Source organism: Salmo salar, chromosome ssa13 (assembly GCF_905237065.1).
Source record: "Salmo salar chromosome ssa13, Ssal_v3.1, whole genome shotgun sequence".
Classification (NCBI taxonomy): domain Eukaryota; kingdom Metazoa; phylum Chordata; class Actinopteri; order Salmoniformes; family Salmonidae; genus Salmo; species Salmo salar.
The window spans coordinates 59,093,017-59,117,209 of record NC_059454.1 but is presented as its reverse complement, the minus strand read 5'-3'; the positions used below and the strand labels follow the sequence as shown (position 1 = coordinate 59,117,209).

The 24,193-nt window shown below is 42.2% G+C and overlaps 1 protein-coding gene across 1 annotated transcript in view; it reads right to left on the bottom strand.

The window, feature by feature from the left end:
* LOC106567515 (PDZ and LIM domain protein 4) overlaps window positions 1–24,193 on the bottom strand; it is a 77,061-nt gene that overhangs the window by 45,371 nt on the left and 7,497 nt on the right. The window contains exon 2 of the mRNA XM_014136837.2: window positions 8,233–8,384. Coding sequence (XP_013992312.1) covers window positions 8,233–8,384 — 152 coding nt within the window. The remainder of the gene's footprint in view (window positions 1–8,232; window positions 8,385–24,193) is intronic.

Here is a 24,193-nt window from a genome sequence, read left to right as displayed (position 1 = left end):
GACGCGAAGAACTTACTAAAGACCAGGCTCAAATCCCTGTAATTCGTGTGAAGAAAAGATTGAAATACAGGGGGTGGAGATTGGGGTGCAAGCTGTAGACCACACTATCTACCAAGAGAGTTTTCATCTATATGATTCGTAGCCGTCTATTTACCACCACAAACCGATGCTGGCAATAAAACCGCACTCAATGAGCTGTATAAGGCCATAAGCAAACAATAAAATGCTCATCCAGAAGCGGCGCTCCTACTAGCCGGGGACTTTAATGCAGGCGAACTTAAATGAGTTTTACCTAATTTCTACCAGCATGTCACGTGCAACCAGAGGGAAAAAAAGACCACCATTATTCCACACACAGAGACGAATACAAAGCTCTCCCTCGACCTCCATTTGGCAAATCTGACCATAATTCTGTCCCCCTGATTCCTGCTTACAAGCAAAAGCTGAAGCAGGAAGTGCAAGTCACTCACTCAATACGGAAGTGGTCGGATGATGCAGATGCTACGCTACAGGACTGTTTTGCTAGCACAGACTGGAATATGTTCCGGGATTCATCCAATGGCATTGAGGAGTATTCCACCTCAGTCACCGCCTTGATCAATCAGTGCATTGACGACGTCATCCCCACAGTGACCGTACGTACATATCCCAATCAGAAGCCATGGATTACAGGCAACATCCGCAACGAGCTTACAGCTAGAGCTGCCGCTTTCAAGGAGCGGTACACTAATCCGGACACTTATAAGAAATCGTGCTATGCCCTCAGACGAAGCATCAAACAGGCTAAGCGTCAATTTAGGACCAAGATTGAATCCTACTACACCGGCTCTGATGCTCGTCAGATGTGGCAGGGCTTGCAGACTATTACAGACTACAAAGGGAAATCCAGCAGCGAGCTGCCCAGTGACGCGGGCCTACCAGACAAGCTAAATGCCTTTTATGATCGCTTCGAGGCAAGCAACGCTGAAGCATGCATGAGAGCACCAGCTGTTCCCGACGACTGTGTGATCACGCTCTCCGTAGCAGATGTGAGTAAGACCTAAATTCACAAGGCCGCAGGGCCAGACGGATTACCATGACGTGTATTCAGAGCATGTGCGGACCAACTGGCAAGTGAACTTCATTGACATTTTCAACCTCTCCCTGACCGAGTCTGTAATACCTACATGTTTCAAACAGACCACCATAGTCCTTGTGCCCAAGAAAGTGAAGGTAACCTGACTAAATGACTACCGCCCTGTAGCACTCACGTCAGTAGCCATGAAGTGCTTTGAAAGGCTAGGGCTTCCGGGATGATGGTGTTTTTAATAAATGTTTTATTTATTGAATATTCGAAACATACAATATACTTGCAGTGAAGCCTACATCATACCAGTCATCCAACAGATTCTCATTCAGAGTGACACACAGAAGCATCCAGGGTCAATGCCCTGCTCAAGAGTACGTTGACTGATCTACTACCAGGCCAAAAAATGTGAACCCGAACCCTTCAAGATCCCCCCCACAGTTCCCCAATAGCTGTCCCTCAACCATTCGAGACCCCTCCCACAGTCCCCCCCCCCCCAAGAAGAAAAATAAAAATAAAAAATACAATTAATTCCATTCCCCACCCCCAAGAACCCCCCAATGCACCAAGAATCAAGATAATGAACTAAAGAGAAAAAAGGAAAAGACAGAAGAAAACAGCAAACAAAAATGCCAAAAAATTATAAATAATACATTTAAAACAAAGGACATCAAGGACAACTAAAATCATAACAATGCCAACTATATACACTGCTCAAAAAATTAAAGGGAACACTTAAACAACACAATGTAACTCCAAGTCAATCACACTTCTGTGAAATCAAACTGTCCACTTAGGAAGCAACACTGATTGACAAATTTCACATGCTGTTGTGCAAATGGAATAGACAACAGGTGGAAATTATAGGCAATTAGCAAGACACCCCCAATAAAGGAGTGGTTCTGCAGGTGGTGACCACAGACCACTTCTCAGTTCCTATGCTTCCTGGATGATGTTTTGGTCACTTTTGAATGCTGGCGGTGCTTTCACTCTAGTGGTAGCATGAGACGGAGTCTACAACCCACACAAGTGGCTCAGGTAGTGCAGCTCATCCAGGATGGCACATCAATGCGAGCTGTGGCAAGAAGGTTTGCTGTGTCTGTCAGCGTAGTGTCCAGAGCATGGAGGCGCTACCAGGAGACAGGCCAGTACATCAGGAGACATGGAGGAGGCCGTAGGAGGGCAACAACCCAGCAGCAGGACCGCTACCTCCGCCTTTGTGCAAGGAGGAGCAGGAGGAGCACTGCCAGAGCCCTGCAAAATGACCTCCAGCAGGCCACAAATGTGCATTTGTCTGCTCAAACGGTCAGAAACAGACTCCATGAGGGTGGTATGAGGGCCCGACGTCCACAGGTGGGGGTTGTGCTTACAGCCCAACACCGTGCAGGACGTTTGGCATTTGCCAGAGAACACCAAGATTGGCAAATTCGCCACTGGCGCCCTGTGCTCTTCACAGATGAAAGCAGGTTCACACTGAGCACGTGACAGACGTGACAGAGTCTGGAGACGCCGTGGAGAACGTTCTGCTGCCTGCAACATCTTCCAGCATGACCGGTTTGGCGGTGGGTCAGTCATGGTGTGGGGTGGCATTTCTTTGGGGGGCCGCACAGCCCTCCATGTGCTCGCCAGAGGTAGCCTGACTGCCATTAGGTACCGAGATGAGATCCTCAGACCCCTTGTGAGACCATATGCTGGTGCGGTTGGCCCTGGGTTCCTCCTAATGCAAGACAATGCTAGACCTCATGTGGCTAGAGTGTGTCAGCAGTTCCTGCAAGAGGAAGGCATTGATGCTATGGACTGGCCCACCCGTTCCCCAGACCTGAATCCAATTGAGCACATTTGGGACATCATGTCTCGCTCCATTTAGTCCAGGTCTGAGAGGAGATTCCTCAGGAGACCATCCGCAACCTCATCAGGAGCATGCCGTGGAGGCCACACACACTACTGAGCCTCATTTTGACTTCTTTTAAGGACATTACATCAAAGTTGGATCAGCCTGTAGTTTGGTTTTCCACTTTAATGTTGAGTGTGACTCCAAATCCAGACCTCCATGGGTTGATCAATTGGATTTCCATTGATTATTTTTGTGATTTTGTTGTCATCACATTCAACTATGTAAAGAAAAAATTATTTAATAAGATTATTTCATTCATTAAGATCTAGGATGTGTTATTTTAGTGTTCCCTTAAATTTTTTGAGCAGTGCACAGTGGGGCAAAAAAAAATATCCAGAAAATCACATTGTAGGATTTTTTATGAATTTATTTGCCAATTATGGTGTAAAATAAGTATTAGGTCAATAACAAAAGTTTATCTAAATACTTTGTTATATACCCTTTGTTGGCAATGACACAGGTCAAACGTTTTCTGTAAGTCTTCACAAGGTTTTCACACACTGTTGCTGGTATTTTGGCCCATTCCTCCATGCAGATGTCCTCTAGAGCAGTGACGTTTTGGGGCTGTCGCTGGGCAACACGGACTTTCAACTCCCTCCAAAGATTTTCTATGGGGTTGAGATCTGGAGACTGGCTAGGCCACTCCAGGACCTTGAAATGCTTCTTACGAAGCCACTCCTTCGTTGCCCGGGCGGTGTGTTTGGAATCATTGTCATGCTGAAAGACCCAGCCACGTTTCATCTTCAATGCCCTTGCTGATGGAAGGAGGTTTTCACTCAAAATCTCACGATACATGGCCCCATTCATTCTTTCCTTTACAAGGATCAGTCGTCCTGGTCCCTTTGCAGAAAAACAGCCCCAAAGCATGATGTTTCCACCCCCATGCTTCACAGTAGGTATGGTGTTCTTTGGATGCAACTCTTTGTCCTCCAAACACGACGAGTTGAGTTTTTACCAAAAAGTTATATTTTGGTTTCATCTGACCATATGACATTCTCCCAATCCTCTTCTGGATCATCCAAATGCTCTCTAGCAAACTTCAGACGGGCCTGGACATGTACTGGCTTAAGCAGGGGGACACGTCTTGCACTGCAGGATTTGAGTCCCTGGCGGCGTAGTGTGTTACTGATGGTAGGCTTTGTTACTTTGGTCCCAGCTCTCTGCAGGTCATTCACTAGGTCCCCCCGTGTGGTTCTGGGATTTTTGCTCACCGTTCTTGTGATCATTTTGACCCCATGGGGTGAGATCTTGCGTGGAGCCCCAGATCGAGGGAGATTATCAGTGGTCTTGTATGTCTTCCATTTCCTAATAATTGCTCCCACAGTTGATTTCTTCAAACCAAGCTGCTTACCTATTGCAGATTCAGTCTTCCCAGCCTGGTGCAGGTCTACAATTTTGTTTCTGGTGTCCTTTGACAGCTCTTTGGTCTTGGCCATAGTGGAGTTTGGAGTGTGACTGTTTGAGGTTGTGGACAGGTGTCTTTTATACTGATAACAAGTTCAAACAGGTGCCATTAATACAGGTAATGAGTGGAGGACAGAGGAGCCTCTTAAAGAAGAAGTTACAGGTCTGTGAGAGCCAGAAATCTTGCTTGTTTGTAGGTGACCAAATACTTATTTTACACCATAATTTGCAAATAAATTCATTAAAAATCCTACAATGTGATTTTCTGGATTTTTTTTCTCATTTTGTCTGTCATAGTTGACGTGTACCTATGATGAAAATTACAGGCCTCTCTCATCTTTTTAAGTGGGAGAACTTGCACAATTGGTGGCTGACTAAATACTTTTTTGCCCCACTGTATATATATATAGAGAGAAAAAAAGCACATTTTGTCATCCATTAAAATAACATCAAATTGATCAGAAATACAGTGTAGACATTGTTAATGTTGTAAATGACTATTGTAGCTGGAAACAGCATATTTTTTTAATGGAATATCTACATAGGCGACATAGGCCCATTATCAGCACTCCTGTGTTCCAATGGCCCGTTGTGTTAGCTAATCCAAGTTTATCATTTTAAAAAGGCTAATTGATCATTAGAAAACCCTTTTGCAAATATGTTAGCACAGCTGAAAACTGTTGTGCTAATTAAAGAAGCAATTAAACTGGTCTTCTTCAGACTAGTTGAGTGTCTGGAGCATCAGCATTTGTGAGTTCGATTACAGGCTCAAAATGGCCAGAAACAAATAACTTTCTTCTGAAACTCGTCAGTCTATTCTTGTTCTGAGAAATGAAGGCTATTCCATGTAAGAAATTGCCAAGAAACTGAATATCTCATACAAAGCTATGTACTACTCCCTTCACAGAACAGCGCAAACTGTCTCTAACCAGAATACAAAGAGGAGTGGGAGGCCCCGGTGCACAACTGAGCAAGAGGACAAGTATATTAGAGTGTCTAGTTTGAGAAACAGATGCCTCACAAGTCCTCAACTGGCAACTTCATTAAATGGTACCTGCAAAACACCAGTCTCAAAGTCAACAGTGAAGAGATGACTCCGGGATAATGGCCTTCTAGGCAGAGTTGCAAAGAAAAAGCCATATCTCAGACTGTCCAATAAAAAGAAAAGATTAAGATGGGCAAAAGAACACAGACACTGGACAGAGGATTAAAATGAAGGCTCTCAATTAAGGCTTTTTTTGTCTGCCCAATGCAATCGCAAAGTAGTCAAGACTGACCACTTGGAAATAAATCTTAATCACCAAAGCTTTAATAAAATATCAAGATTGAGACGAGTAAAACAGTGAGCTGACATTCCCTTTTTATCAATGCATTTCTCCATGGGGAGAAATGATGGTGCCTGTAAGTGTGACATAGCCTATTTAAAACAAGGTGTTATTTCATTTTGAATAGAATTTGATTAGAATTCTCTTTTTAGGCCTTATCAATAATGAATTTAACCTTGCTTATTGACAATGTTTGGCATGTCCATGCTCAGCCATAATGCAATTAACAGTAGGCATAGCTCCTATACAGTGGGGGAAAAAAGTATTTGATCCCCTGCTGATTTTGTACGTTTGCCCACTGACAAAGAAAGGATCAGTCTATAATTTTAATGGTAGGTTTATTTGAACAGTGAGAGAGAATAACAACAAAAATATTCAGAAAAACGCATGTCAAAAATGTTATAAATTGATTTGCATTTTAATGAGGGAAATAAGTATTTGACCCCCTCTCAATCAGAAAGATTTCTGGCTCCCAGGTGTCTTTTATACAGGTAACGAGCTGAGATTAGGAGCACACTCTTAAAGGGAGTGCTCCTAACCGCAGCTTGTTACCTGTAAAAAAGACACCTGTCCACAGAAGCAATCAATCAATCAGATTCCAAACTCTCCACCATTGCCAAGACCAAAGAGCTCGCCAAGGATGTCAGGGACAAGATTTTAGACCTACACAAGGCTGGAATGGGCTACAAGACCATCGCCAAGCAGCTTGGTGAGAAGGTGACAACATTTGGTGCGATTATTCACAAATGGAAGAAACACAAAAGAACTGTCAATCTCCTTCGGCCTGGGGCTCCATGCAAGATCTCACCTCGTGGAGTTGCAATGATCATGAGAACGTTGACGAATCAGCCCAGAACTACACGGGAGGATCTTGTCAATGATCTCAAGGCAGCTGGGACCATAGTCACCAAGAAAACAATTGGTAACACACTACGCCGTGAAGGACTGAAATCCTGCAGCGCCCGCAAGGTCCCCCTGCTCAAGAATACATATACATGCCCGTCTGAAGTTTGCCAATGAACATCTGAATGACTCAGAGGACAACTGGTGAAAGTGTTGTGGTCAGATGAGACCAAAATAGAGCTCTTTGACATCAACTCAACTCGCCGTGTTTGGAGGAGGAGGAATGCTGCCTATGACCCCAAGAACACCATCTCCACCGTCAAACATGGAGGTGGAAACATTGTGCTTTGGGGGTGTTTTTCTGCTAAGGGGACAGGACAACTTCACCGCATCAAAGGGACGATGGACGGGGCCATGTACCGTCAAATCTTGGGTGAGAACCTCCTTCCCTCAGCCAGGGCATTGAAAATGGGTCGTGGATGGGTATTCCAGCATGACAATGACCCAAAACACACCACGGCCAAGGCAACAAAGGAGTGGCTCAAGAAGAAGCTCATTAAGGTCCTGGAGTGGCCTAGCCAGTCTCCAGACCTTAATCCCATAGAAAATCTGTGGAGGGAGCTGAAGGTTCGAGTTGCCAAACGTCAGCCTCGAAACCTTAATGACTTGGAGAAGATCTGCAAAGAGGAGTGGGACAAAATCCCTCCTGAGATGTGTGGAAACCTGGTGGCCAACTACAAGAAACGTCTGACCTTTGTGATTGCCAACAGGGGTTTTGCCACCAAGTACTAAGTCATGTTTTGCAGAGGGGTCAAATACTTATTTCCCTCATTAATATGCAAATCATTTTATAACATTTTTGACATGCGTTTTTCTGGATTTTTGTTGTTGTTATTCTGTCTCTCACTGTTCAAATAAACCTACTATTAAAATTATAAACTGATCATTTCTTTGTCAGTGGGCAAACGTACAAAATCAGCAGGGGATCAAATACTTTGTTCCCCCACTGTATCAGTGCGAATGCTATTGAAACCATGCAATTACTTAGAACAAAGCGGACTGCAAATGGGTTCAAGTTAACCTATTTAGCAAAAATGGGATAGGTCTAGATTTTGTTATTTCATTTCTTTAAGCCATTTAACAAACTATAACATTGGAATTGGAGTTGATTTCAAGACCATACATAAAAGACCATAAATACACAACCTGAAGCAGCCACATTTTTGGGCTCCCGTGTGGTGCAGCGGTCTAAGGCACTGCATCTCAGTGCAAGAGGTGTCACTACAGACACCCTGGTTTGAATCCAGGCTCTATCACAACCGGCAGTAATTGAGTCCCATAGGGCGGAGCACAATTGGCCCAGCGTCGACTGGGTTTGGCCGGTATAGGCCGTCATTGTAAATAAGAATTGGTTCTTAACTGACTTACCTAGTTAAATAAAGGTAAAAAAAAGTATATATATTTCGCCAAGGAGCATGTTCTGACTGGCCAGTGAGGGGCCAAGCCTTGATTCACCCACAACTTGTTTATTCATTACAACCCAGCCCTTTTGCGCCAGCACCAGCAAATGCACCGATTATAGTGATAATAGCAAAAATATGTCTGCCCTGAACCTATAGTGCTACCGCGTATGCATAGATTTACCATGGCGTTATGTTTGTTCAAATAGAGCCCACAGTCACACTCCCATGTAGACATACCTGCTGATGGCCAGTGTGAGCTCCCCCATGCAGGCTTTGATCCTGTTCTGGGCCTCCATGTGTGTCATGGTCTCTGTGCTGTCCCCATTGATGACCAGGATGGTGTCTCCAGGACACAGGTCCCCCTGTGCTGCCTTACTGCCCGGTGTCACCTTACCACCAAACAAAAGAGAAAATATTAGGGTGGATGTGCCACACCCAGCCAAAATACAATAATACAGCCGGTCTATTCAGGCTGTAATGTGACCCACCCCAGAACTATAGGTTTACATGTTCTAATGCCAGTTGCAGTGAGTGACACAGCAAAATTAGAAAACAGGCAGTTAAAGCGTTATTGGTAAGCCTGGGAGTTTGAACTCTTTGAAGTTTGACAACATTAATGTGAGTGTCAATACAGTGATAGCAGTCAAGGCAGCAGGTAGCCTAGTGGTTAGAGCGTTGGGCCAGTAACCAAAAGGTTTCTGGACCGAATCCCCGAGCTGACAAGGTAAAAAATAATCTGTTGTTCTTCCCCTGAAGAAGGCCCTCTGTTCCTCGGTCGGCAGTCATTGTAAATAAGAATTTATTTTTAACTGACTTGCCTAGTTAAATAAAGGTTAAATAAAAAAATTGCCTCCATGTTTTTATGACATGCAAGTGCTAAAACAATTAAATTCAACAGTGGAAGATGAAACACAAAACGTGCCTCACTACTTTCATGAGTTATATAAAATAAAATGTTTTGTGTGAAATCAGGGTGATGTCAACTGAAGTCCATGTCTGTTTCCCAAATGGTACTCTATTTCCTATATAGGGTACTACTATGACCCATAGGGCTCTGGTCAAAAGTAGTGCATTATATACAAAATAGGGTGCCATTTGAGATGCACTAAGCCCATGAGTGCTGTCCATCAGAACACACACAAAGCCTCTGTCTAATACTAGGAGATACATTGCAGGTTCCTTTCCGTCATCTCTCACTCCAGATATATAAAGCCCCTGTGGATGTCTTTCTGGGCCTCATAAGAGGGGCGGGGGAGAAAGAGAGAGAGAGAGAGAGAGGGGGAAGAAAGAGAGAGCGAGAGAGAGAGAGAGAGAGAGGGAGAGAGAGAGAGATTTCTCCTCCTTCCTCTGGGTACATTTTACCTTTACAGAAACAATTGTTTACACATGACAGCAATTTTCCATAATTATCCCCCTCTCTCCCTCCATCCTCCCATCTCTTTCTGTGCCTGCATCACCGGACATCTGGATTTGGCAGTTAAACGAAACCACCAAGCATCACGATGTTCCGTCCCCCTCATACAACCAGGCCAGTCTTACTCTATGACCTGCCCGTATGAATGGATTATTTTACCTCCCCTGCAACATGTCAACTTTCTGTTGGACCGAGCCCAAACCAATCTATACATCAGGCCGAAGGAAGATGTTTAGTAACCGGTCACACAACTAATGGATCTCCGGTTTGTTAAATGTCAGACGCACTATTCTGTAATCAATGTCTTCAAGTGTTTCACAGACATTAATCTTTATAGAAGAGCAATCACAACGTGATCTCATAACAAATATGACCTATTACCCTGAATGTTGTCGGCAAGTTACATTAGGATGTATTATCATTGGAACCAATGGTTGAAACGCAACTTTGTGTTAAAGAACATTTTGACCAAATAAATTAAATAAATGGCAGCCAACTGTTTAATGATTTAAGTACATGAACTGTGAAAACAATGTTAATGTCTCACATTATGCAAATGAAATTGCATTTGAACAATGACCTGAAGATTATCTACATCACCTCACATTATCTACAGAGGAAAAAGTGCTTCTGCAACAGGAGAGCAGGCTGGCACACTGAGCAGTGCTTTGCTTTAAATAGAAAAGCACGTAAATTCATTGTCCATGAAAAACTAATAGCTGAGACGTGTTTCAGTGTTGAATGCAAAATCTACAGTCTCTGACTCCCTTCTCAGTCACAGGCAGTCTCAGTTTCAGTAAACTGAGGGGTCACTGCCGTGGGATCTGACTAGGTCTGAGTAAACAGAGCTACAGTTCATTCGGAAAGCATTCAGACCCGTTGACTTTTTCAAAACAAATTTACATCACAGCCTTATTCTAAAATGTATTAAAATGTTTTTTTTCCTCATCAATCTACACACAATACCCAATAATGACGAAGCAAAAACACGTTCTTAGACATTTTTGCAAATAAAAAAGGAAAAAGGAAATATAACATTTACATAAGTATTCAGACCATTTACTCAGTACTTTGTTGAATCACCTTCGGCAGCGATTACAGCCTTGAGTCTTCTTGGGTACGAAGCTATAAGTTTGGCACATCTGTATTTGGTAAGTTTCACTCATTCTTCTCTGCAGATCCTCTCAAGCTCTGTCAGATTGTATGGGGAGCGCCGCTGCACAGCTATTTTCAGGTCTCTCCAGAGCTGTTCGATCGGGTTCGGGCTCTGGCTGGGCCACTCAAGGACATTCAGAGACTTGTCCCGAAGCGAAATCTGCGTTGTCTTGACTGTGTGCTTAGGGTCATTGTCCTGTTGGAAGGTGAAGCTTCACCCCAGTCCGTGGTCCTGAGCACTCTGGAGCAGGTTTTGATCAAGGATCTCTCTATACTTTGCTCCATTCATCTTTCCCTCAATCTTGACTAGTCTCCCAGTCCCTACTGCTGAAAAACATTCCCACAGCATGATGCTGCCACCACCACCATGCTTCACCGTAGTGTGCCAGGTTTCCTCCAGACGTGACACTTGACATGCATTCCAAAGAGTTCAATCTTGGTTTCATCAGACTGAGTCCTTTAGGTGTCTTTTGGCAAACTCCAAGTGGGCTGTCATGTGCTTTTTACTGAAGAGTGGCTTCCGTCTGGTGACTCTACCATAAAGGCCTGATTGGTGGAGTGCTGCAGAGATGGTTGTCCTTCTGGAAGGTTCTCCCATCTCCACAGAGAGCTCGGTCAGAGTGACCATCGGGTTCTTTGTCACCTCCCTGACCAAGGCCCTTCTCCCATGCACTGATAACTGTGGGACCTTATATAGACAGGTGTTTGCCTTTCCGAGTCATGTCAAATCAATTGAATTTACCAAAGGTGGACTCCAATAAAGTTGTAGAAAAATCAAGGATGATCAAAGGAAACAGAATGCACCGGAGCTCAATTTCGAGTCTCAAGGCAAAGGGACTGAATACTTATGTAAATAAGGTATTTCTGTTTTTAATTATTAATACATTTGCAAAAGGAAACAACCAGTTTTCACTTTGTCTCTATGGGGTATTGTGTGTCGATTGATGAGGACTTTATTTATTTAATCCATTGTAGAATAAGGCTGTAACGTAACAAAATGTGGAAAAAGTCAAGGAGTCTGAATACTTTCCGAATGCACTGTATGTTGTGGATGATGTGGCTTTGCTGCTATGTCACAGTGTAGGAGGTTGTGTTGTTATTGCAGAGAGACAAAGACCACCTCAGGGTCAGGCCATGAATGGCCATCCAGACATGACTCACTCACGTTCCCTCACTAAATCTCCACAACAGGCCTTTAATTATCGCCAATACGAAACATCTCAGAGTCCAGACCCCTTCTTAGGCATATTTAACTGACTTTGATTGCATCAAGATTCAGTGCGTTGCTGGAGCAATCTAAACAATCTGAGTCACTCTATGAGGTGGTCCCTTTACAGAACGACACAGTTAATCAGTAACACATTCTGTCGGTGGTTAGCATATGATATTATAATGTCACACAGATAAACCATGGGGCCTGCCAAAAACTGAGCTCCCCCAAAATAGGAGTAGTTTTTTTTTCTAGGATACTGCAAGATTAACAGTTTTGGTGGGGTGTGAAAAAGGGGCAGGGTCATAGTATTGTGTCGTGTCATCATCGTGTGCCAAAATACAGGCGAAATTCATCTGAACCGTTAACTCTGTGGTCCCGATTGGCTGTTAGGCAAGGTTACATACTTTGCCATATACAGGCTCACATAGTGCAATAGAGGAATAATGCTGGCAACCGGACAAACAACCACTTTTGTTTGCTTGCTTGTTGGATGATGGAAACTAAGGTTATTGCCTTGGCCTTGAGGACATTTGGGGAAAATCATTACTTTTTAGGTTACAAAATTCCCAACGCCGTTTGATTGTTGCACTCTAACAAAGAAGTTCAAATGTGCCAGTGCCATAAACAATGGAGCAGCTGTCGAGTAAATGCATTGGCTCTTTCTTTAATGAGAATGCAAGGCCAGGGAGAGCCTGCTTGATCTTCAATGCAGCCGAGGAATAATGCCGTCGCCCATTATGCTGCGTGTACGACCGCGGCGTTAGTCATTGAGTGTAATGTTCTGAATCTAATTTGTGTAGCCGAATGTCTGTTCCTTCCTTTGCAAGTGAAAGTCCACTCCTTTGCGGTCCATTGACCAATATCCATCTCCTTTCTTTGTGACGCTTCACTGAGTAATACGGTAGTACGTGCCTGAATTGTATATATTAATTTGCCATTTGTATGAAGGTAATTGAAACCATTTTGAATGTGTTAAGTGCTGATAGAAGTGGCAGCTATTTGTGCCTCGTGCTAGAGGTGCTCATGTCACGTTTTTCAAACCTGGAGGAAGTGGCGGCAGGAAAGTCTTGGCCGACAATATGTAAGTAAATCTCATTTGGCTGTATGTCACATGGCTCATCTTAGGTATGTGGCACAGTGACAGACAGAAAACTTTGGGGCACAGGGACAATGTGTTCAGCACTATGGTATTAGGGAAGCACCGATCATAAAACAGCAAGGGAACGAGAAAGGCCTGTAAATCAAATTTAGGAGGAACTAGGAGGAGAAAGGAAGAATCTACTGTACAGTGGGATCCGGCATTATTGACACCCTTGATAAAGATGAGAAAAAATTACTGTATAAAATATATATTTCAAGTACTGAACTACTGTATACTGAACAAAAATATAAACACAACATGTAAAGTGTTGGTCCATGAGCTGAAATAAAAGATTCCATACATTTTCCATTGGCACAAAAAGCTTATTTCTTTCAAATTACGTGCACAAATTTGTTTACATCTCTTAGTGAGCATTTCTCCTTTGCCAAGATAATCCATCCACCTGATAGGTGTGGCATATCAAGAACCTGATTAACAGCATGATCATTACACAGGTGCAACTTGTGCTGGGGACAATAAAAGTCCACTCTAAAATGTGCAGTTTTTTAACCCAACACAATACGTCTCACGTTTTGAGGGAGCATACAACTGGCATGCTGACCCCAGGAATGTCCACCAGAGCTGTTGCCAGATAATTGACTATTCATATACCATAAGCCGCATCCAACATCGTTTTAGAGAATTTGGCCGTTCGTCCAACCGGCCTCACAACCACAGACCACTTTAACCATGCCAGCCCAGGATCTCCGCATCCGGCTTCATCCCCTGCGGGACCAGCCACCCGGACAGCTGATGAAACTGAGGAGTAGTTCTCTGTAATAAAGCCCTTTTGTGTAGAAAAACAAATTCTGATTGGCTGGGTCTGGCTCCCCAGTGGGCGGGCATGGCTCCCAAGTGGGTGGACCTATGCCCTCCCAGGCCCACCCATGGCTGTGCCCCTGCCCAGTCATGTGAAATCCATAGATTAGGGCCTATTGAATTTATTTCAATTGGCTGATTTCCTTATATGAACTGTAACTTTAGTTGATTTTATATTTTTGTTCAGTATATATTGAATGTTCAAATAATGGGGAAATTGCTCAGAGAATTTGTAATTTTTTTTCTAGATTTTGTTTAACAAGTAATAAAAAACATTCTCAAAACGGTAGGGATCAAAATGATTGACACCCCTGTTGTCAATACCTTTAAATACTTAAATTGCGAGGATAATGGCACTGAGCCTTTTTCAAAAATTTTTAATGATTTGGAGAACACATTGGGAGGGATCTTAGACCATTCTTCCATACAAAATCCTGCCAGATTCTTGATATCCATTTTCTGCACATATGAACTGCCCTCTTCAATTCAAACCACAGGTTTTCAATGGGTTTTCAAGTCTGGAGATTAAGATGGCCATCGCAAAATGTTTTGTGGCCAATTAACCATTTCATTGTGGATTTTGAAGTGTTAATTGGGTTATTGTCTTGCTGGGAGATCCACTTGTGGCCAACTTTCAGCCTCCTGGCAGAGGTAACCATGTTTTTGGCCAAAATGTCCTGGTACTGGGTAAAGTTCATTATGCCATTGACATTAAAAAGGGCCGCAGGACCAGTGGAAGCAAAATAGCCCTAAAACATGAAATATCCACCACAATATTTTACAGTAGTTATGGAGTTCTGCTCATGCATTCTCATTTCGACGACAAACTCACAACTGGTGTGCGTGGTCAAAGAGCTAGATTTTCATGTCATGTGACCAAAGCACCAGTTCCAATCCAAGTGCCAATGCCGTTTAGCAAATACCAGGCATTTACATTTGTTGGATGACATGAAAATATAGCTCTTTGGCCATGCACACAAGTACCAGGTCTTGTTTTGAGGTGTTTTGACTGATGTAATGTCTATGCTAATATGGCTCAAATTAGCTAGCTAGCTAACCAACAACTGAAACTTTGTATCTGAGAGACAACTGCTCATTGTGCAAATTGATTTATGTTTTTAAACATTTAGAGACTAAATATAGTTTACACGTTGTCAACAGTCTAAGTCAACCCTGTCTGTTTTGCCCCATAGTTGCACCCACGTTGGTTTTGTTGCTAAACAACCAACCCGTCTATTAAAACGGGAGTTTATTTCACGTAACAGGGTTGACCTTAAAATGAGAGACAGGGTTTTTTTTTTTTACCTTAAAATGAATCACTAATCACATGAAATAAAGAATATTCTTCAGAAATGACTTTGTCAACGCAACAAAATAACTAGAGATTTACAATGATGGTGACAACTTAGAAATGTTGTGATTAAGTACGTAAAATCTTCCTAGAGTATATATCTTCACAGAGTATCCTTAGACGGACATGTCAAAAGGCAGAATTTTGACACTTCAGCAAGTCTTTATTTATATATATTTTTTAAAAACAGATTTATAGAATTTTCCATGTGGTCTATTTTAAAGGGCACTTCATTTAATACAGGGATGGGTAACTCCAGTCCTCAGGTGCCGGAGTGGTGTCACTTTTCCCCATCCCTAGCAAACAAAGCTGATTAAACTAATTGCGTCCTAAACTGAAGTCAGGTGTGTTAGCTGGGGCTGTGTCACGCTTGTCATTGGAAATGGATGACCAAAACGCAGCAGGTATGTGTATGCTCATCTTGCTTTTTAATAAATACAAAATGAACACCAAAATAATAAAGAACTAGAACGAACGAACAACAAACAGTCTGGCAAAGCATAAAGCTCAACACAGAACAATCACCCACAAATAACAAACACAAACACACCCTCATATATGGGACTCTCAATCAAAGGCAGATAGACAACACCTGCCTTCAACTGAGAGTCCCAACCCCAATTAACCAAACATAGAAACAGACATACTAGACAAAATCATAGAATACCTGAAAACCAAACAGTGCCCAAAAACCCCGAAATACTTAAACCAAATGCCCCTTCAACAAAACACACCACCCCGAACCACATAAAACGAATACCCTCTGCCACGTCCTGACCAAACTACAATACCAATTAACCTTATACTGGTCAGGACGTGACAGGCTGGGGCAAAAAAAGGGGGGACACCAATCAGGCCCAAGGACTGGAGTTGCCCATCCCTGATTTAATATAACATATTTGTGCACAAATTCTAACAAAAGGCACTCATTTCATGGAAGGACCCAGATACATTCCTATCTCTGATAAAAGATAACTTCAGAGGAAAGGAAAATATAACAGAGTCCAAATGTCGGTGAAGTAAATCTCTCCTTGCATTTGAAAGAAGGAAACTCAGACATTGGGGGGAGTCAAATACAGAAGACTTAACTGCTCAGATAATATTTCTCTGATAAAGTAAACATCAGTGACCCCATTCAGTAGAGAAAATACATAAGAACATTGATTGAAATGTCAAATATATAGAAAAGGTTTGATAAACCTTATGCACAGGATCTGACCTTGGCATAAGTGTATAGATCTACTACTGTATAGCCTTCCTAGCTAATGTTAGTTCCCAGAACACTTTGGGAAACTTATTTGTCAAATGTCCAAAGGAGAATCTTTAGGGAAATCATACATTTTCAGGACCACACAACAGGACATACAGCTTGGACTGGAGCGTTTTAATGGAAACTCGTGAAAAATTCGTAACGAGAAACACATTTTCGTTTTTATTTACATGACATTGAGCTGTGAACTACTGTCCAAGAGGAATTCTGTTTATGAATTAGCACCATTAGCTGGTCTTGACTTATGTCACCTCTTGCATGGGAGTTAAATTGACATTGATTTAACAAGGTTTTATACCCTAACTGATATTTTCTGCACATCCCTTCAAAATGCTTTGACAATTACATCAGAGATCTGGCTGGCTCCCTTGGTTGGCAATTTAGATGCATGAGTCCTACGGACTTCCCACTCACAACTCAAGCCCAATTAGCACCTTAGCTACAAACCAGCTATTGCAATCGGGATGGTGTACTGGGACCCAGAATTTCATTGTTTAAGAATGCAGGTGTTCTAGATCATTAACTCAGAGATATGCAAAGGCATATCTGCAGTCTGTGTAAAATAGAGGGCCGCTGAGGACCTGGATTGAAATTATTTACACCCTTAATAAAGATGAGCAATAATGACTATAAAATAAGTTATTCAAATACCGAGCTATATCCCCAAAAAAACTGAAATTATATTATTTTATACTAATAAAATTGCTCAGAAAAAAATATGAAGTAATACTTTTTTAATCAAAAAAGTTATGGGTCAAAATGATTGAAACCCCTAAAGATTCTTATAACTAAAGTAGTCATAAGTGTCGTATTTGGTCCCATATTCCTAACACGCAATGACTACAAGCTTGTGACTCTATAAACTTGTTGGGGGCATTTCCAGTTGGTTTTGGTTGTGTTTCAGATTATTTTGTGCCCAATGGAAATGAATGGTAAAAAAATGTATTGTGTCATTTTGGAGTCACTTTTATTGTAAATAAGAACAGTATATGTTTCTAAACACGTCTACATTCATGCGGATGCTACCATGATTACGGACAATCCAGAATAAATTGTGAAAAATGTTGACTGAGAAAGGTACAGAGGGTCAAAGATCATACCCCCAAGACCTGCTAACCTCCCCTGTTATTGTAATGTTGAGAGGTCAGCATGTCTTGGGGGGTATGATCTTTGACCCTCTGCATCTACTGTGGTTTATACAGTGCCTTCGGAATTTATTCAGACTGCTTGACTTTTCCACATATTGATACGGTACAGCCTTATTCTAAAATTGATCTTTTTTTAAATCCCACTCAATCTACACACAATACCCCACAATGACAAAGAAAAAACTGTTGTTTTCTTTATTCAAATGTATAAAAAAAATAAAAATAAAAAACGGAAATATCACATTTACATAAGTATTCAGACCCTTTACTCAGTACTTTGTTGAAGCACTTTTGGCAGCGATTACAGCATTGAGTCTTCTTGGGTATGACGCTACAAGCTTGGCACACCTGTATTTGGGGAGTTTCTCCAATTCTTCTCTGCAGAGCGTCTCAAGCTCTGTCAGGTTGTATGGGGAGCGTTGCTGCAAAGCAATTTTCAGGTCTCTCCAGAGCTGTTCGATCGGGTTCATGTCCGGGTTCTGGCTGGGCCACTCAAGGACATTCAGAGACTTATCCTGAAGCCACTCCTGCATGGTCTTGGCTGTGTGCTTAGGGTCGTTGTCCTGTTGGAAGGTGAACCTTCGCCCCAGTCTGAAGACCTGAGCACTCTGGAGCAAGTTTTCATCATGGATCTCTCTGTACTTTGCTCTGTTAATCTTTCTCTCTATCCTGACTAGTCCCCCAGTCCCTGCCGCTGAAAAACATCCCCACAGCATGATGCTGCCACCACCATACTTCACCGTAGGGATGGTGCCAGGTTTCCTCCAGACGTGACGCTTGGCATTCAGGCCAAAGAGTTCAATCTTGGTTTCTTCAGACCAGAGAATCTTGTTTCTCATGGTCTGAGAGTATGAGTGACTACCGTTTGGCCACTCTACAATAAAGGCCTGATTGGTGGAGTGCTGCACAGATGGTTGTCCTTCTGGAAGGTTCTCCCATCTCCACAGAGGAACTCTAGAGCTCTGTCAGAGTGACCATCGGGTTCTTGGTCACCTCACTGACCAAGGCCCTTCTCCCCGATTGCTCAGTTTGTGGGTTGGCCATCTCTATGAGAAGTCTTGCTGGTTCCAAACGTCTTCCATTTAAGAATGATGGAAGCCACTGTGTTCTTGGGGACCTTCAATGCTGCAGACATTTTTTGGTACCATTCCCCCGAACTGTGCCTCGACACAATCCGGTCCTGGAGCTCTACAGACAATTCCTTCGACCTCATGGCTTGGTTTTTGCTCTGACATTCTCTGTCAACTGTGGGACCTTATATAGACAAAGGTCTGTGCCTTTCCAAATCAAGTGCAATCAATTGAATTTAGCACAGGTGGACTCCAATCAAGTTGTAGAAACATCTAAGGATTATCAACTGAAACAGGATGCCCTCGAGCTCAATTTCGAGTCCCATAGCAAAAGGTCTGGGTTGTTTTTTATATTGGAGTTGACTACATTAGACACTTTCATTGTGTGTTATCGTAAGCATTTCACTGCAAAGTCTACACCTGTTGTATTCAGCACACGTGACAAATAAACTTTGATTTGATTTGATATGGAGTGGATCTGATGTTATTTTAAGCACTGTAGATAAGATACTTAGGTGCTTACATTTGTCATATTTCACACATGTACAAGTGAGAATTGGAAATGTGTTTTTTGCATATCCCACTTTAAACTTCATTCCTTGACAGGAGTCACTAGAGACTCAAAGCAACAAGAGGATAGAACACATGTCAAACTTTGCTTGTTAGGGTGAGGTTGCAGAAACAATGGAATGGAGAGAGGGGTCAGAGATCAGCCATTATTGATGGCGACCCTGGAGCAATTACGGTTAAGTGCCTTGCTCAAAGGCACATCGACAGATGTTTCACCTAGGGGAATTGAACCAGCAAACCTTTTGGTTACAGGCCCAATGCTCCTAATCGCTAGGCTACCTGCCACCCTGTGATTGTCAGTGGGCACGTCCCAAATCACACCCTATTACCATAGTGCACTAGTTTTGACCAGATCCCTATGGGCCCTGATCAAAAGTAGTGCACCACATAAGGAATAGAGTGTCATTTGGGATGCCACCAGTGACATCTGCATCTGCCATGATTAAGGTCTGCCTTTTTATAGTGCCAGCAAAGCAGTTTGTGTATGGGTCTAACTGGCCTAAGGAAGATTTTCTGAGAAAGCCTTGTCTAATAATGTCTTGGTACAATAAAAATCACAAGCATGATATCAGATGATCAGCACTTGCAGTGCACAAAGTCATGGTACTGTAAACCCTTGAAAGCAACATTTTTTTTTCAAGTACGCTTAGCAAAGATGTCAATGGCCTAGAACAGCAGTTCCCAAACCTTTTATAGTCCCGTACCCCTTCAAACATTCAACCTCCAGCTGCGTACCCCCTCTAGCACCAGGGACAGCGCACTCTCAAATGTTGTTTTGTCGCCATCATTGTAAGCCTGCCACACATACACTTTACGATACATTTATTAAACATAAGAATGAGTGTGAGTTTTTTGTCACAACCCGGCTCGTGGGAAGTGACAAAGAGCTCTTATAGGACCAGGGCACAAATAACAAATAAATAATAATCAATAATGTTGCTCTTTATTTGACCATCTTACATACAAAACCTTATTTGTTCATCGATAATTGTGAATAACTCACCACAGTTTAATGAGAAGGGTGTGCTTGAAAGGATGCACATAACTCTGCAATGTTAGGTTGTATTGGAGAGAGTCTCAGTCTTAAATCATTTTCCACACACAGTCTGTATTTAGTTTTCATGCTAGTGAGGGCAGATAGGTAGAGTGCGTGGTTGCAAAGGGCATCCGTGTCTTAACAGAGCGATTTGCCAAGGCAGGATACTCAGAGCAGCCCAATCCAGAAATCTGGCAGTAGCTTCTGATTCAATTCAATTTTCACAGAACTGCTTGTTGCAATTTCAATGAGGCTCTCTTGTTCAGATATCGATAAGTGGACTGGAGGCAGGACATGAAAGAGATAACGAATCCAGTTGTTTGTGTCATCCGCTTCGGGAAAGTACCTGCGTAATTACACACAAAACTCAGTCAGGTGCTTCGCTATATCACATTTGACATTGTCCGTCATCCAGCTGTAAGGCATAGAATTCACTGGCTTGTATGTGAAGCAGTAATTGTTTCAAAACATCTCCTGCCATGTCACTGATGCGTCATGAAACAGTGTTGTTTGACGAAGACATTGTCTGTATAGTTCTTTGGCCTTTTCCTCCAGCATTGTCCCAGCCATATCCGCGGAAACAGGAAGAATTAAGTCCTCCACAATAGTATGGGGCTTGCCTGTCCTAGCCACTCGGTAGCTCACCATATAAAACGCTTCTAGCCCCTTCTTATTAATGGTATCTGTTGCTTTTATACATGTCCTACTACTCGAAAATCGTCTTAATTCTCGCTCAAAAAACGCCTGTGGCTTATTTTCGAAAATGGTATGTTTTGTTTCTAAATGTCTGCGCAAGAGTGAAGGTTTCATCGAGTTGTAAGATAGTACTTTTGCACATATAACACACTGTGCCTGAGGAAAGGCACTACTCCCAATATAAGTGAACCCCAAATCAATGTAGTTCTCATCATATTTGCACCTCTTCGATGGTCCACCGTCCCTGTCTGTTGTTTGGTGCTTTCCCAGGTAAGTGGGCAGTAGCTCTTCGGCTGCATCAGATTCACAACTGTCAGTGTCCATGCTAGCTGGGCTAACAACAAATGTAGAATTACTGATGCTAGCATTGGATGTGCTCGTGGAAGCAGAACAACTTGTGTCATCAACAGGTGCAGTACTGCTGGTATGTGTCTCTATGGACGCAGGCCTTACTTTTTTTGGTTTTTACCATTTATCCATTATCGAGCAAACGGAATGAGCAACAGCTACGTTTGGCTACATACGGACCGTTAGTGGAATTCCAGCGAGCGAGTAACGGTTAATGTGATTGGATGTTAATTATTTGACTAGGCTACCTGAATATGACATTGTGTTGTTATTTTTCTGAACACTAGATGGTTTCATTTTATTTTTTCCAGTGAAACGAGGCTACTCAGGCAAGAAAAAAACCTCACCCAAATGTCTAGTCCCGTTGGAAAATATAAATGAACGGTTTGAAAATGTGAAGATATTCCCAGTTTGGGAATATCTGGCCTAGAACATGAAAAAGGCTACTTCAGGTGACCTTGAGTCAGTCTCCCCTCGTGAATCTAAAAATTACACCCCTGGTTGCAGTGGTAGTTAAAGAGTCTGGAGGCTTGCAGCTGAGACAACACCTGGAATCCCTCAGTAGCACCACAATCTCTGATGAAAAACAAATGTCAACGCCCGGCCCACTCCAGGACGCCACCACTGTTTACCCTGACTGACTATTGGCTACTGCCAAGTCCCCTGCTGGCCCCCTGACTCTTTCAGAACCTTAGAAATCGACCATATGACACATATTGTGAGGTAAAGTAAGGGTGTTGATGAGCTTTTAGTCAGTTATGAAAATGTGTATATATATATATATATTTATATATATATTGTATTATACATTTATATTATACAGGATTAAAGCTTATTATATTGATATTATTTGACCTCCACAGAAAGCTACTGTCTTGTTAGTAGCCTCATCATAATGTGGGTGTTGAAAAAAGTACAACAGATATGCCAACATAGACAGTCTGTCCTGTGCCATGTAGCAAAATTGTAGCAGGTTTGTTTGGGAATTCTTGACAGAGCAGAATTATGTGGTAACAGTCACATTTCACAATGAAAGCATGGCAGCACGCTACACTTCATTCATTCAACACTAGGCTACTTTCCCATGCGAGAGGGCCTCACCACTTCAAATTGTATAATAAATGGAAAGTGAACAGAACACCTAATAGATACAGACTTTGTGGGTGTTTGGGCTAACAAACAGCAGCCATAACGACACAAAGTGGTGAGTCTGGCACACTTGATTAAACTTTGAAGCATGAGCTGCTGGATAGTTGCAACACAATCTCACACTCAATTCGTGCAAATATGTACAAAAAGTATTTCAGCAGATTTAGTGCATTTTTGTGTGGCTAAATTGGTGTGAAAAGACACATTTTTGTGCGACCTAATTTGTCGAAAAATACACAAATTTTTGTGCCACTTCATTCACAGAAAAATTATTTTGGGGGTGGCAATCTTCGGAACAATCTTTCGAAAGTTATTAGAGCAATGCACGATGTGCAATGGTCTTATACACTGCCTTTTTTTTGTCTCCCACGTATTTATGTAAAGAAACAAACGGGTTAACAAGCCCAATATTGTTAATCAACCAGGTTGTCACCAAAATAATTATAATATAATAGTAGCAGTTTTGTATTTTTATTCATGCCAATACTGTTTTCTCTGCTTGTTTTCAGTTAATACTTTGGGATACTGGGGCACTTGTAGTAGCCCTACATGATTTCCTTCATAACGCATTTCATTTTTCAGGGAGCCTACATTACACCATTTTCTTCAAAATGCATTTAAGACAAGTGTCACGTCCTGGCCAGCATAAGGGTTAATTGTTATTGTAGTTTGGTCAGGACGTGGCAGAGGGTATTTGGTTTATGTGGTTCGGGGTGGTGTTTTTTCTAAAAGGGCATTTGATTTATGTATTCTGGGGTTTTTGGGCACTGTTCCTTGTTTATGTAATTCTATGTTTAGTCTAGGTAATCTGTTTCTATGTTGAGTTAATTGGGGTGGACTTCCAATTGAAGGCAGCTGTGTGGTGTTGCCTTTGATTGGAAGTCCTATATTAGTTGGGTGTGTTTGTCTGTGTATTTGTGGGAGATTGTTTCTTGTTTAGCGTGAGTGAGCATAACAGGGCTGTCTGTAAATCGTGAGTTTATTTTGTTATTTTTGTATGTTCGTTTTGAGTTTATTAAAAGTTCAAAATGAACTATCTCAACTCTGCTGCATATTGGTCCTCATTTTCTGACGATGATTTCGCCATATCGTCTGACGACGAAGAAATCCCTGACAACAAGGCTCCACTTTTTAGTGTACATTACACAATTTCTTTCATAATGCATTTTATATAAGGCTATGTCGAGTTTTATGAGGGTTGCCAGATTAGAGAAAAACAAATAGATACACCACGGTCAAAAGTTAGAACACCTACTCATTCAAGGGTTTTTCTTTATTTGTACTATTTTCTACATTGTAGAATAATAGTGATGACATCAAAACTATGAAATAACCCACATAGAATCATGTAGTAACCAAAAAAGTGTTTTATATTTGACATTTTTCAAAGCAGCCACCCTTTGCCTTGATGACATATTCGCACGCTCTTGTCATTCTCTCAACCAGCTTCATGAGGTAGACACCTGGAATGATTTCAATTAACAGGTGTGCCATGTTAAAAGTACATTTTTGAGCCAATCAGTTGTGTTGTGACAAGGTAGGGGTGGTATACAGAAGGGAAGTTAGGAACCAATACACACAGGCAGTTAGGAAAGCAAAGGCTAGCTTTTTCAAACAGATATTTAGATCCTGTAGCACAAACTCAAAAAAGTTCTGGGACACTGTAATGTCCATGGAGAATAAGAGCACCTCCTCTCAGCTGCCCAATGCACTGAGGCTAGGAAACACTGTCACCACCGATAAATCCACAATAATTGAGAATATCAATAAGCATTTTTCTACGGCTGGCCATGCTTTCCACCTGGCTACCCCTACCCC